Source organism: Schistocerca piceifrons, chromosome 1, assembly GCF_021461385.2.
Source record: "Schistocerca piceifrons isolate TAMUIC-IGC-003096 chromosome 1, iqSchPice1.1, whole genome shotgun sequence".
NCBI lineage: Eukaryota > Metazoa > Arthropoda > Insecta > Orthoptera > Acrididae > Schistocerca > Schistocerca piceifrons.
Genome location: NC_060138.1, coordinates 479,232,812 through 479,248,787, shown reverse-complemented (window position 1 = coordinate 479,248,787; position 15,976 = coordinate 479,232,812). Strand labels below are relative to the sequence as shown.

At 43.9% G+C, this 15,976-nt stretch overlaps 1 protein-coding gene across 1 annotated transcript in view; it reads right to left on the bottom strand.

The window, feature by feature from the left end:
• The window catches only part of LOC124804834 (obg-like ATPase 1), a 301,314-nt gene that overhangs the window by 242,098 nt on the left and 43,240 nt on the right, over positions 1–15,976 (bottom strand). The window contains exon 2 of the mRNA XM_047265184.1: positions 4,916–5,101. Coding sequence (XP_047121140.1) covers positions 4,916–5,096 — 181 coding nt within the window. The 5' untranslated portion in view covers positions 5,097–5,101. The remainder of the gene's footprint in view (positions 1–4,915; positions 5,102–15,976) is intronic.

The following is a 15,976-nucleotide window of genomic DNA, read 5'->3' as shown; positions in this document are numbered from 1 at the left end:
CGTGATTCGCCAGAGAAATAATGAATTAACTAACTCCAACAGAGGGAAATTTGACACCAGAGCAAGCATATTTGCGATATCCATAATCGATAGAACTTTTAAGCCCGTTATTCACATTATCACCATAAACAACTGCTTCGAAAGCAAAAGGACTGACATATGTAACCGTATGTTCTGACTACCTACGAGAAAAAGAAATGCGATTTAAGCATCAAATACGTAAAAGAAATGGACAGTTAAAATTGTAAACATCATTAACTGAACACTTCATTCACTGGTGGGACGTAGAATGAATTCGGTAAACACATTAGTACCTTTGAATTTCGCAAAGTGGATGGAAAGCTTCTGTTTCATTTTTACGTACTTATGACTTCCTTTTCGCCATCCAAAAAACTGCCATTCAGGTGTCCAAATTCAAATGTACTTATTTCTTTTTTTTTTACTTAATAAATTAATGTATTTATTTATATTCTTTGAAATGAAAGTAAACTGAGGTGCCAAAAGTTATGGAATACCTCCTAATATAGTGTAGGACCTCTTCTTGCCCGACGTTCTGCAGCAACTCGACGTGGCTTGGATACAAGTCGCTGGAAGTCCCTTGCACAAATATTGTGCCCCGCTGCCAGTATAGCCATCCATTATCACCAAAGCGCTGCCGGTGCAGGTTTTTGTACATGAACTGACCTCTCGAATGTCCCATAAATGTTCAGTGGGATTCATGCCGAGCGATCTCGGAGCCAAATCATTTACTCGAATTTTCCAGAACATTCTACAACCCATCGCGAACAATTTTGGCTCGGTGACATGGCGCATTGTCATCCATAAAATTTCATCGTTGTTTGGGAACACGAAGTCCATGAATGGCTGCAAATGGTCTCCCGTCAATGATCGATTCAACTGGGCCACATGACCCAATCCATTCCACGTAACCACTGCTCACACCGTTACCGAGCCACCACAAGCGTGAACAATGCATAGTTGACAACTTGGGCCGACGGCTGCATGAGATCTGCGCCACACTCGGTCTCTACCATCAGTTCTTACAAACTGAAATCGGGACTCATCTGACGGGCTACAGTTTCCCAGTCGTCTAGGGTCCAACCGATATGGTCACAACTCCAGGAGAGGCACTGCAGACAATATCGTGCTGTTAGCAAAGGCACTCGCGTCGGTCGACCGCTGTCACAGTCCATTAACGCCAAATTTCACCGCACTGTCCTAAAGGATACGTTCATAGTACGTCCCACATTGATTTCTGCGGTTATTTCACGCAATTTTGCTTGTCTGTTAGCACTGACCGAAACGCCGCTGCCTTGGTCGTTAACTGAAGGCCGGCGACCACTGCGTTGTGCGTGGTGAGAGGTGATGCCTGAAATTTGGTATTTTCATCACATTCTTGACACTGTGGATAGCGAAATACTGAATTCCCTAACGATTCCCGAAATGGAAAGCCCCATGCGTCCACCTCCAACTACCATCCCGAGTTCGAAGTCTTTTAATTCCAGTCGCACAGTCATAATCACGTCGGAAACCTTTCCACATGAATCACCTGAGTACAAATGGCAGCTCCGCCAATGCACTGTCCTTTTATACCTAGTGTGCGCGATACTGCCGCCATCTGTATATGAGCATATCGCTATCCCATGCCATTTGTCACTTCAGTGTAGAACAGCTGTTAATACCGTACTCACTTGCTACGATGATTACCCACATCCTACTCCTCATACCTGAAAACAGTGTGGTGTTGTCGTCGTCGTCGTTGTTGTTGTTGTTATTTATGAACAAACTCTCTGTAGTAGATGTTTGAACACTGTGTTACTATCTTCTAACACCACCTGTATTAAATTCATGAAGAAATAATGACTAGCCGGCCGGAGTGGCCGAGCGGTTAAAGGCGCTACAGCCTGGAACCGCACGACCGCTACGGTCGCAGGTTCGAATCCTGCCTCGGGCATGGCTGTATGTGATGTCCTTAGGTTAGTTAGGTTTAAGTAGTTCTAAGTTCTAGGGGACTTATGACCACAGCAGTTGAGTCCCATAGTGCTCAGAGCCAGCCAAATAATGACTACATGCACAATTATTTATTTTGGGTACACAGTTCCAATGGGTCTGAGCACTATGGGACTTAACATCTAATGTCGTCAGTCCCCTAGACTCAGAATTACTTTAAACCTAACTAACCTAAGGACATCACACACATCCATGCCCGAGGCAGGATTCGAACCTGAGACCGTAGCAGTCGCGTGGTTCCGGACTGAAGCATCTAGAACCGCTCGGCCACAACGGCCGGCGGGTGCACAGTATCTTGTGGGATTTTCAAAGGTAATTCAAAGATCAGTTAGTCATGTCTTATAAGCAACTAATTTTTTGAATTTAGCAAGAGACCGACCGTCCAAGAAACTTGAGTCCTTCAGGCTGAAGTGTGTTGTGAAATGTTTCAACCTGTCGATAACACAATGTCTTGCCGTGCTTCTGTGACAATAACTTATGTTTATACACTCATGTTAAAAAAAAGGAACACCTTGAACGACTAGAGATATGGCGTTCATATTCACAGTACATGTAGATTAGTATGTTCTGCAAAAGTGATTTGCATTTGAGACATCTCGGTTCAGCATGTTAGCTGTTGTCTAGAAGGCACACGGTGCGCCACGGGCCCTCGTAGCTTGTTCCATGCGTGATGGCATGCAGCACCCCACACCATAAGGCCTTGATGTGGCGCTATATGTCTTGTGAGAATGTCGTCACTGTGATGCCGCTTCTCCCTGTCCACGGAGAACCAAAATGCGGCGATAATTTTCACGCAAACAGAACCTGGATTCGTCCGTAACCACTATCTGATGCCATTCCCGTCCCAAGTGACATTGCTCCATACACCACTGCTATCTAGCATGTTTTTGCACATTCGTCAAACGTATGCGGAGAAGTGGATGGCGAGCACGTAACCCATGCCGTAATAAACGGCGACGGACTGTCAACCCTGATAGTGTACGACATGTTCCAATGTTGCGCCAGTGGAATCAGTTATCTTCTCCCCATGGCAATTCACGTTTCACAATGGAAAAAGTAAAAAGAGATGGGACAAAGTAAGTGTTGGCATTCTTTGTCGAAATCTGTCGGACAGCTGTTACTCCCCTGCACACTGAAACCAATCAATCGAAAGGCTTCTACAGATCGCGTCAATGTTATTCTTTGGAACCAAATATGCTGAAGAACTTAGTGCTATGAGAAATTTAGTAAGGTACGAGGAATGATATTCTGACAGTAACTTTCTTTTTTCTCTCGTACAAATTCTAATGAAACTTTTCATAATTTGCACCAGGGGATTGTTGGTCTGCTTTAAAAATGGTTCAAATGGCTCTGAGCACTTATGGGACTTAGCTTCTGAGGTCATCAGTCCCCTAGAACTTAGAACTAGTTAAACCTAACTAACCTAAGGACATCACACACATCCATGCCCAAGGCAGGATTCGAACCTGCTACCATACCGGTCTGGTCTGCTTTAAAGTTTAAAAAATATGAGTCTTCATTTTTGTGATAGAGAATGTTTTTCGTGGCAACCTGAGAACGTGAGGGATATCAAATGATAAATACCATCGACCGTATTAAAAATACTACACCTAGCGAGGTGGCGCAGTGATTAAGACCATGGACTCTCATTGGGGAGGACGTCAATTTAAATTTTTTAGTTTACCTACATCGCGTAAGGCAAATGCAGGGATTGTTCCTTCGAACAGGACACGGCCGACTTTCTTCCCCAATCATACGCCATGTCTTTAATGACCTCGTCGTTGACGGGACTTTCAACTCCAATAATCCTTCCTTTATATTATTCTTATTAACCGCTAATGTATATTTCGAAGCACAGTTCAATACTCAGAGCTCCAGTGCAATGTCAAATTGTCACTTTCAAATCGTGGTGACGTTTCATCAATTGTGTTCCGACCACTAAGATATGCTTCTCCCAATACAGTTGGTTTAAAGTTCGCAGAATGAATAATTCATCCTATAATGGGTTTACCCTGTAATGGAACTTCCTGACAGACAAAGTTCGTACTGAATAGGGATTCATACCCTTGCAATTTGCGGGTAGTCATCTTATTAAGTAAATGGGCTTTTATGAACGCTTCACGGATTGATGCAAGGATTATACGTGCTGATACATGTCTCCTAAGTATCTGTTCTCCACAGCGGAACTCACAGAATACCAATGTAGCAAAACTTGCAGTTTATTATGAGGAGAAAGGCTATTCGATTACTGAAGCTTCCATTCGAGCCATGAGACGTGTCTGGATTGTCAGTCGCTGAAATAATTGCTCTCTAGAAATTATTGTCCCAACTGAAATCCTGGTCAGCTAATCAGCTCTCATGTCATGAAATTACGATAAAACCGGGTAACTTTAAGGGAATCAGAAGAATTCGTCATTAAACTTGACATGTAGCTAAGCAATCAGAATTTTCTGCGTATTTTTCTTTTCCTGCATTAAACTTGGTTTTAAAGAATTCCATTGGTAAGTTCCTTGAAAAGGACAGAAAATTAATGTGTACTTTCTCGTCGACGACTTTATTAGAGATGAAGCGTAAATTGGTACTTTGGAGCGATCGGGAGTAAATCCGCTTGCGCCCTTTGCAAAGGAATCATCCCGGCAATTGCCTTACGGGACTTAAGGAAAAAGTAAATCTGGAAGTTCAAGCGGGGGATTAGAATCGTCGTCCTCCTGAATGCAAATTCTGGGTCTTACCATTGCGCCACCTTGTTCATCATCTACCACGCTCTATCTCTGAAATCCAATGGTGGGAACGTCTCAATCCACGTTGTCGAAGTCGGCGATGAAAGCTAGATTGTTGGAGACGGCAACGCTACAATCCAGCATCAAAATATCTACAAAAGAAACTGAAAGGAGGAGATACTTATTTTCATTGGGATCGATGGTGCAGAACGGGAAGTTCTCGGCGGCCGCCTGGCTCTTGGTGAGGACGTTGAAGAACGTGGACTTGCCGACGTTGGGGATGCCGACGATGCCCACCTTGAGATTGGTGCCCACGCGGCCAATCAGCGGCTTCCTCTCGGGCTCCTCTACCTTCTTGGGCGCCATGGATGCTGAAACAAATGCACGCACACAGTGTAGGAGAGCGCACACGGACGCAGGGAAGGGCAGGTCCGCTGGATATGCTAATCGGGAGGGACGGCGAGGCCCCGGGCAATCGGCCCTCCTCGACCGGACACGCCCATCACCGCCGACTGCACAGCCCCCCTCGGCTCGGCTCGCCTCGCCTCGCCTCGCAAGTTATACTTTCTTGCGCAATGACCCATTCGTCTCCGCGCTCCGGCGCTGGGCCTGCCTGCCCCCTTCGCTGATCGCCGCCCATTCTCCCGCCCCCTACACAAATTCATCCATCCACCTGCTCCTTCCGCCAGCCTCGCCCGGAGAATGTATAACGAGGAGATGGAGGGACGGAGATCTTTTAATCTGGGAGCGTACGTACGTTCACTGTGCCCGGAGCCAGAAGGCATTTAATGGCCGGCGTAATGCTGGACCTTTCGATACGGAGTCTGCAATCCCGATTGCCGAAGAATGGGCCGGGAAGGTCGGATGAGGGAGGAGGGACAAGGTAGGGGTGGAAAAGAGAAAGAAACAGTATTAATGTAATTACGGCGCCGCCCGCTTGGTCTTCTCTGCCGACGCCGAACGTCTAATTTAGAAACCAGATTCCTTATAAATGGAGAGCAACTACGGCCAATCACAATTTCTTGACGGAGAGCACCAAGTTCTTCCACTGAAAATTTACATATGTGGCGGAAATCGTATCTACTTTTTTTCCCAGCTTGCGTTGGCGGCAAACGCCGCCGAAGGCTGCCCGCCGAAGTTTACGCCCCAAGATTTAATGCTCGCCAGGCGTGGCTTAATCAGAATAAAACGGAAAAAAAGGAGCGGGAGAGTGAGAGAGGTAAGTATTTTGGCTGTGGGGCCAAGGAAGACCTAAGAATTGGGCTTATAGCTATAATAACGTGTCGATATTGCCTGTACTTTTGCATCCCAACCTCTCTTCTTCATTAGACGATGCCTTAGGCCAACTGATATACGCGCCTGCGGGTGTCATTATATTGGCCGAGTTAACCCCATTTTCATACAAGACGTGGTTCCGCCCATGCTAGATGTTAAGGCGTTCGATGAGCTCGAGTTGGTCCCTAATTATGGAGCAATCATCACAATTAGCAGTGCGTATAGGTAGATCAGCAGAGAGATGCAGATTCGCATGTAAACTGCCGACGTGAGGAAATTTAGGTGTAACAGCAGACGGCCGAGTTCGAGCTTGAGAGACTATGTTATGACCAAGACATTGGGCGATAGTTAAGCAGCTGGGCTGAATCAATGCTGCGCAATTCACACGATTTTTAAGTTATTGTCAATACTTGAAAGGGAGGTCAACAGCTATGATTTTTTACTTTCACGCATTTATAAAGAATAATTTTCTTTTTACTCTCAAGAGTTGGCAGACTTTTTACCTGTCTGGGAGTTAATGTAATTTTATATTGATATGCTAATCTCGCGAAAGAGCATGCGAATACTGAAAACTATGAGGTAAACTTCCCATAAAAAAGCGCCATGAGATACGGTTTGCGTGTGAGAAACGTCGAAAGATGCTTTGTTGTTTCATCACAGTGCAACAGCTCGCGCTTTAAATCTTGCTGCCACAAAGGCACGTGTCTCTGGTCAAGTTATTTCTCCCCTTACTTCATACAGCATCTTGCACCTCCTCCTTTCTTATTTTCTCATGCCTTGTAAATGCTATAGTTCGTTCTGATGCAAGTTTGTTCCTCTTGTTTGATTAAACTCAATGTTTTTGCTACTAAATTGGTGATACTATTTGTGAATACCTTGTTCACTAATTTATCACATCACAATGAGCATACCTTTTAGTTTTTATATGCTAGGCATTTCTTCTGATCCAACACTTGAAAATACTTGACACTAGATGAATTTGTTGCCTCTCACTTTCGTATAGAGGGCTACAACGAATTTTACACGTCGCGTTACGGTAATTTCAAAGTGTTTATCAAAATGCTAGGTACTATTTATTTCTGCTAACAATGTTTTCCAAAAATATTTATTTTGCTGTAACTGCACCGTCAGCAACGCTTTCACTCGAAAGTGCTGCGCTTCTCCCGATACCCTCGTATTTTCTACCAGTTAGTTACCGTTATGCTTAAGCCTCCGCTACCAATCGAGCCGCACGCCACTCTCTCCAACAGTCCTCTAATACAGTAAACAAAGCAATAAAGAACCTTAAAACTGTTTTCTTAAATATCACAATGCTTTCGCAGGAATGGTAAAACTGTCTTCCCACAACCTATGAAATGACACATTCTGCCTGTTACGTGCAAACATACTATTTAACCAAGAAATTGAGCTTTCCACATATGCAGAGCTCTGCCAGAGGTGAAAGAAACAGCAGAACACTAGAAAAAATTATAGCATCGAGCATGGATCGAACTCTTTAACAGTTGGCTGTCAAGTACGACATCCATTCAGCGATTAGTCATCCACCAATCCTTTACAACAATCGTTTACCATCACCAGTTTTCCGCTGGTGTTATGCCTGACTTATTAGTTCATCACAATGTGATGATAGCAGTATTGTATCTCTTACGTTTCTTGAAGACACTTGTTCCTAAAAGCCTAAGAAATAAATCTTAGAAGAATGTAACGATAATCATCTATATATACCTGTACATGATTACTCTGCAATTTTGGCAGAGCATTCTTGTAATCACTTTCAGGCGATTTCTCGAGCGTTCCACTCTCCAACAGCACGTGGGGAAAATGAACACCTGATTTTTTTCGTGCAAGATCTGATTTTTTTTAGTTTATTATGACTTATTTCTCCTAATGCCAGAAAAGGTTCATAAAATGTCGAGCTTGTGAAAACCGCTCTTTATTGGCACAAAGTAATGAGTCTATCGACAGGTGATCTCAAGCAGATACATATTTATACAATGCCAGGAGGCGTTTGATACAGTTCCTCACAAGCAACTTCTAAACGAATTGCGTGCCTATGGAGTACAGTCTCAGTGGTGCAACTGGATCGTTATCTCCTTTCAGATTCAAATGGTTCAAATGGCTCTGAGCACTATGGGACTTAACATCTGAGGTCATCAGTCCCTTAGAACTACTTAAACCTATCTAACCTAAGGACGAAACACACATCCATGCCCGAGGCAGGATTCGAACCAGCGACCGTAGCGGTCGCGCGGTTCCAGACTGAAGCGCCTAGAACCGCTCGGCCATTCCGGCCGGCCTATCTCCTTTCAGGAAGGTCACAGTTCGTAGTAACTGACTGGAAATCATTTAATGAAACCGAAGCGAATATGGAATTCGCCAAGGAAATGTTACATGTTCTCCGTTGTTCTTAATCCATATAAACGATTAATGTGACAACGTCAGCAGCCCTCTTAATGATGGTATCGCTGGCCGTCTAGTAAAATCAATAGAACATCAGAACGATTTTTATTGTGACAAGATATCTGCATGATTCCAAAGTTTTTAAATTACACTAGCCTCATTTGGGCATTGAAGGGAATCAATGGCAACAGCAGAAAATTTGAGCACTGCCGGGACTCGTACCCACATCTCCCGCTTAACGCGAGCGGTCGCTTTAACCGCCTCGGCCATCCGAGCTCGCTTCCCACCCGACGCGCAGCGTAGCGTCACCTACCCGTGAACCCCTCACTCGCCATTACCGTTTCCCGCAAGAGACGGGGCTTGGTGTGCACCCGCATGGAAAGACTGGATCTGCGGTCGTCGCATCTTACTGATATATATGTGTGCATGACGCGAAAGGGCTACTGCTAAGAGTAATTCGCAGCACGTTCGGTTAAGAAACAGGAAGGTGAGGCAGACCCGGATCGACCAAGTCCGGTTGATTAACGACCGTGGTTGGTGCATCAGCCAGACAGTGGTTTTCAAAGGGTTTTCCACACTCGTTTAGGCAAATATTGGATTGGTCCCCCAATTTCCACCTCAGAAAATACGTCACACAAACAGAAAAAAGTTTATACGATTCACGGACAGGTGGTGCACAAGACTTCCCCCAGGTAAATGGCGACTGAGGCGACTGGAAGGGCATCCGTCCGCAAAGTTAAGTAAAAATAAATTTGCCGAATCTTGAGTACAGCGGAATCCGTACTATACTGGATTAACACTAACAAGGGGACCATACAAACTCCCCCTGACCGAACTGATTCATATAGACAGGATGCGTAGGCACGACTAGGATTTTAACATATGTAAACAGGAAGACGCCACTCTCGACCGTTTTCGAGAAAATCGAGTTTGAAATTTTCAGGCGTACTTATATGTGTAATTTATTCGATTACTAACACTTGGGCGCTCCGCAGCGTAGCGAGTAAGCGCCTAGTTTCATAAGCGCGGACCGAGCGAAGTGGCGCTGTCGTTAGCACACTGGACTCGCATTCGGGAGGGTCGCTGTTCAAACCCGCATCCGGCCATCCTGATTTAGGTTCTCCGTGATTTCCCTAAATCACTTCAGGCATATGCCAGGATGGTTCCTTTGAAAGGGCACGGCCGACTTCCTTCCTCATCCTTCCCTAATCCGAGGGGACCGATGACCTCTCTGGTCCTTTCCACGAAATCAACCAACCAATCAGAAGTGCGAGGTCTCTGGATCGAATCTCACTGTATTTACTTTTTTTTTAATTACACGTTTTTCAAACAACAATTGTGCAAATTGCCGATACCTAATGAATCATTTATGATCTTTATACTGAAAAAAGGAAGAATTTTTTCGTAGAGAGATTGGAAATAAAGAAAGGATGGGAGAGAACATTCTATCAAATCAGCTTAGTCATTTTGTTCATATTATTGTATTTACATCTGTGACAAGTATAATATGTAATCCATGCCGCACGGCACAAGTCAGGATGCTACTGATCTTAAAACAAGGAAAACAGTAATATTCCGACATGTAGCGCATGTAATGAACGCCGATTTTTTTCATACCAATGGTCTTTTCGGTGTGCCTATTGCACAACAAACTTGGAAACTTCGTCTACATTCATGAACGGTTCTTGGTCATTACACAGATTCGCGGCATACCATGTATATAGAAGCACGTCACCGAACACTGATACCCGTAACTAATGGTGTATGATTGATTGAATTTTTATGCAGTAATCTCTTCAAACTCCCTCTCTTCTCTATGATTTATAAGCAATTTTGTAGTACTTATAAAAGGTTCTTCATCTGCCTGTAAAAATAAACGTCGCAAGGCTGCATTAATAAAGTACATTTTGGAGGTGTTACTTCAATAGTGCACGTTGGGAGACGATCTCCATGTCAGAAAGTTTCCGTTGCAATTAAAATGAAAATCAGTGGCGACAGCGAGATTCGATCCCGACATCTCGCGCTTATGAAGCTAAACGTTTACTTGCTCAGCTGCGGACGCTTTAAGTCGCAAGTATGCAAGCACGTCAAAAATTTTCGCACTCTATTTTCTCGAAAACGTTTCCTGTTTACATATGCTGGTGTCCTAGTCGTGCCCCACACAAGCTATCAAAATGAATAAAATTGGTGAGGGGAAGTTCGCACGGGCCCCTTATAACGAGATGATCGGCATGATGCGAAAACTGACAATTCGCCCCAAACAATACAAGTGTAAAGTCCAACACATGAGTACTGAAAAAAATTCGTTACAGTTCTGCTACACGCTAAATAGCTCGAATTTCAAGATTATAGATTAAACTAATTACCTATGGTTTACAAGTAGAAATAACTTAAATGGGAATCATCACACAGAAAGTGTTATGGAGGCGGCGAACCAAAGACTGTGTGTTGCTGGCAGCAGTTAACAGATGCAACAAATACACTAAATAGACTGGCTACACTACGCATGTCCGCCACCTTCTGGAGTATTGTTGCGCCGAATTATATCCTTACCACAGAGGATAGACGGAGGACATGCAGAAAGTCGACAGCAGGGCAGCTCGTTTTATTACTATCACGAAACAGGGAGAGAGAGAGTCAAGGATATGAGAGATGTGGGGTGGCACTTACTAGAACAAAGGTGTTTATCGTTGCGGTGAGATCTTTTCATGAACGTCCAGTCGCTAACTTTTCTTCTGCTTTTCTTACTCCCACCTACAGATGGAGAAATGAGTATCGTAATAAAATAAGTCAGAAAACACACGCAAAATTTCAGGTTTTCATTTTCCTCATGCGGGGTTCGAATGTGGAACGTTCGATAAATAGCCTGAAAGTGATACTATGAACTCTTTGCCTAAGTAACGGACGCATTGTACACAAACGCACGTATGTGAGGAAACGAAAGGAGCCCAGCGCTTACCATCTCATCGACAGAAATGTATACTCATGCAAGTTACGACGGAGTTACAGTTAGCTGCTATGTTGGTGAGACATCGCCCGCGTTGCCACGGCGCACTGTAGTTCCGTTAGTCACGTGACAGGGAAGTTTCAGGCCTTTGCACTGGCAGACGATTGAGAACCGCGCGCAGAATAGAGAAAATACACAAAATGAGTCCATTTGATCACGGCCAGAACGTGGGTGTCCGACATAGGGACATTTCAGCTCCGAGGCACCCGCAAACGGCTTTTTATGTTCCAAGTCAGTTTCCACAGGGAACACGTGCTGGCGACAGAGATCACCGCTGACTAATGCGGATTGAAAAAATGTACATTCGGACCACAGGTGATTCCAGTCACTCGCCAATTTAATGCTGGACAACAACTAAAATAAGAGAGCCGTCATATTATTCAGAGCGATCTACTTGCTGTGATGTACGTTCAGAGCACTGTGTTTAGTAAGGGAGTAGCAACACCGACTATGGACACTCGAAGCACGGAAGAAGATTGCCTCGATGATGAGATACAGTAAACGTCCGTCGTAGGATACAATTAAATCAAAACACTTATTAGCTAATGCTTCCCACTTGCTAACAGAGCATTTTTATTGCAGTCAGTGGAGGTATTTTAGTATGGAGGATGTACCACTCCGAAGATAAAATGGGGGCCTTATACGTTTGCCATCGTCTCTCACCGACGAACGACGTAGACCATTGCAGTCCAAGTATCTGCATCTATTTATTCGCCTGCAGCTTCGTGTAGACAAAGAACCATCGATCCCGAACTGTGCCAAAATTGGTGAACACTCCATACGAGGGTTCTTGTGAAGCATTCAAGTTCAGCTGACCTCGACGTTGTAGATAAATCAGTGACGTCATCGAGCGAGATGTGGGAAACTTGAACCCAGATCCCACCAATCGTCGTAGAGGTGGGCATCGACGGGCAAGGTGAGCAGTAATCGGAGGCTCTTTGCTAACGAAGCTGTGGTTTACGCGAAAATGTCGTTGAGCGAATGAAGGAGTATACAGGATGACTTGGTTAAGATTTCTAGTTGATGTGATGAATGACAGCTTGCTCAAAACGTAGAAAAATGTAAGTTAATGCAGATGAGTGGGAGAATTAGTCCTGTAATGTTCGAATACAGTATTAGTGGTATGCTAATTGGCAGAGTCTCGTCGATGAGAGAAGGCGATTATCTAACTTCGTTTTATTGGGAGAATTCTATGTAAAATGTAGCTCATCAATAAAGGAAAACTTGTGCGACCCATTATTGAGTACTCTTCGCTTTGGGATACCTTCCAGGTCGGATAAAAGGAAGAAATCGAAGTAATTCAGAGGCGGCGAGTCGCCAGTTTTTTTTTTTTTTTTTTTTTTTTCAGGTTGCTTCTATCTAACGCCAATGTATAATAAGTCTCTCTTACCTTCGTGGACACAAAGGGAGCAATACGCACGAGTCTGTAGTTGTTTAAAATTTGGAAGTAGATTTTTGCGGGATAGTTTGCATCTCTCTCAAGTTTATGCCTGTTCAGTTCAGTCAGCATTTCTGAGCCGTTTTCCTATCAGTCAAACAAACCTGTAACAATGCGTGTACCTTTCTTTGAATACCTCCAATGCCCCTCTTACTACTCTCTGATGCAGTTCCTGAACATTTGAATTCTATGTAGGTGCCCTTGTCCACATCACTCTAACACATACAGAGCTATGGGTGTTGCATATAGATAAACCATCTGGGAGGGGGGGGGGGGGGGGGGAGGTACCTGAGCCTTACGGTATGCCAACAACTAAGACTTGTGGAGAGAGACTGGAGAGTTTCTTTAAAATTCTGATACTCCAACGATGTGGAGACAGATTGAAGGCGGTGACATTTGTGTGGCATATAGTTCGCTTTTCCACCGACTCCAAGGGTCGCAGCAATCAAGTCCCATGCGGATTCCCGTTGGACCGGTACAGGAAATAAATAACCGACTTGGTAGGTGAACTGGCAGTTTTTATCTCGTCACTGAAGCCTTTTTTTACATATATTCACGAATACAACATATATCTCACTATCCGGACCTCAACAAGGTTCCAAATTTTGCCTTGTTTTGAAAGATGGTTCTGGTTTTGTTTACTGCTTTAATTTGTGTTCATACTACTCGCATTTATAATGCTAACACTTTATTGTGATTTCGGCCATCGACTTATCGTATATCTTGGCATCCACACAACCATTCAATTGTAAGAGTGACCTGCCTAGTTTGTGTCAGGCTACGACACAAACGTGGTTATGGTGAACTCAAAACTCTGGAATGTCATTAGTCTATCATGGATACAAATTTTATTACTGAGTTGCGGCAGCAGCAGTAGAAAACAGAAAATTCAGTTACAATTGGAGATATTACAAAAACACCACAGCTACTTGCTGAAGTGCATGTAAGAGTGGGACAATACTCCACCAACAGCATTAAGACCTACATTTCTGGCTTTGATGAAGCTAAGAAAACTTGGAAAACATATTTCGGATAGTTTCCGCTGTTTTGAAAGACTAGTAACGTGCCTAATACTCAGATTCCGTCCGCTCTGAGACTGTTTTCCAGAAATCACATTTAACAGCTGCTTCATAACTTGCCACCAGATATCTTGCATAGTTCATTCTGCACTCATTTTGAGATGAAAATGTATGTAATGGCTGCTAGACAACATTAAAACCAGCTCAGTAGAAACTGAACCAATCTTACAAATGCCGGTTGGTCCATTAGTTAACAGAGCAATATTCTCCGCTAATAATGCAACATAACTTATACCAAAATTCTTCAGTCTGGGACATGGTTCTGTGTCTAGCTCCTTGCCAGGAACTTCAGACTAACACTAACATAATACTGTCTGATACTAGGTTGAGCGAGGTTCGTCACAGTTCAGTCACCTCGGTCGTAGCTGAACATGCACCCCATGCCGACTCGTTAGCTGCACAATGTGCAGCCAGCGTTGTCTTGCGCATAGCGATAATACATACCACGCTATGTTGTTCCCTAGCGTCAAATGATGGAAATGAGCGTATGGCGTCAGTAGCCGGGAGTTCCCAGTCGGGAAGTTCCGCCGCCAAGTGAAAGTCTTATTGGGTGCGACACCACATTGAGAGACTTGCACGTCGACAATGGGGATGAAATGATGATGAGGACAGCACAACACCCAATCCCTGAGGAGAGAAAATCTCCCTCTCCAGCCTGACCATTCAGCTATTGGGGCGGACTGTCATTGATGACCGGATGGCATAATCTGTAGATACTGCAGCAATGTGACGCAAAGATGCTTACGAATCTACATCTACGTTCACATAATTACTCTGCAATTCACAACTAAGTGCCTGACACCTTCAAGCTATTTCTCAACCGTTCCACTCTCCAATCGCGCGGTGGAAAACCCGAACACTTAAATCTTTCTCTTATCATGATGATCATTTCTGCCTATGTGGGTGGGTGCTAAAATACCATTTTCACAAATGGATGAGAAAGTTGGTAACTGAAATTACACGAGAAAATCCTGCAGCAACGAAAAAAATCTTTGTTTTGCTTATTACCACCACAATTAACGTATCATGTCGGTATCACCTTCTACCCTACTTCGCGGTAGTACAAAACGAGCTCCCTTCTCTGACCTTTTTCGACGTCCTCAGTCAGTCCCATCTCATGAGGATCCCACAGCTCAGAGCAGTGCTCCAGAAGAGGGTTGACAAGCGTCGTGTAAGCAGTCTCTGTAGTAGACGTACTGCAAATTCTAAGTGTTCTGCCAATAAATCGCAGTCACTCACATTACATCTACATGGATACTCTGCAGATCACATTTAAGTGCCTGGCAGAGAGTTCATCGAACCACCTTCACGATTCTCTATTATTCCGGTCTCGTATAGCGCGTGGAAATAACGAACACCTACATCTTTCCATACGAGCTCTGATTTCCGTTATTTTATCGTGGTGATGGTTTCTCCCTATGTAGGTCGGAGTCAACAAAATATTGTCGCATTCGGAGAAGCATGTTGGTGATTGGAATTTCTTGAGAAGATTCCGTCGCAACGAGAAACGCCTTTCTTTTAATGATGTCCACCCCAAATCCTGTATCATTTCAGTGACACTCTCTCCCATATTTCGCAATAATATAAAACGTGCTGCCCTTCTTTGAACTTTTTCGATGTACATTATCAGTCCCATCTGGTAAGGATCCCACACCGCGCAGGAGTATTCTAAAACAGGACGGACAAGTGTAGTGTAGTCAATCTCCTTAGTAGGTCTGTTACATTTTGTAAGTGTCCTGCCAGTAAAACATAGTCTTTGGTTAGCCTTCCCCACAACATTTTCTGTGTGTTCCTTCCAATTCAAGGTATCCGTAATTGTAATTCCTAGGTATTTAGTTGAATTTATGGCCTTTACATTTGACTGATTTATCGTGTAACCGAAGTTTAATGGAGTTGTAGCAATCATGTGGATACCTTACACTTTTCATTATTTAGGGTCTAGTGTCGATTTTCGCACCATTCAGATATCTTTTCTAAATCGTTTTGGAAATTGTTTTGATCTTCTGATGACTTTATTAGTCCATATACGACAGTGTCATCCGGAAAC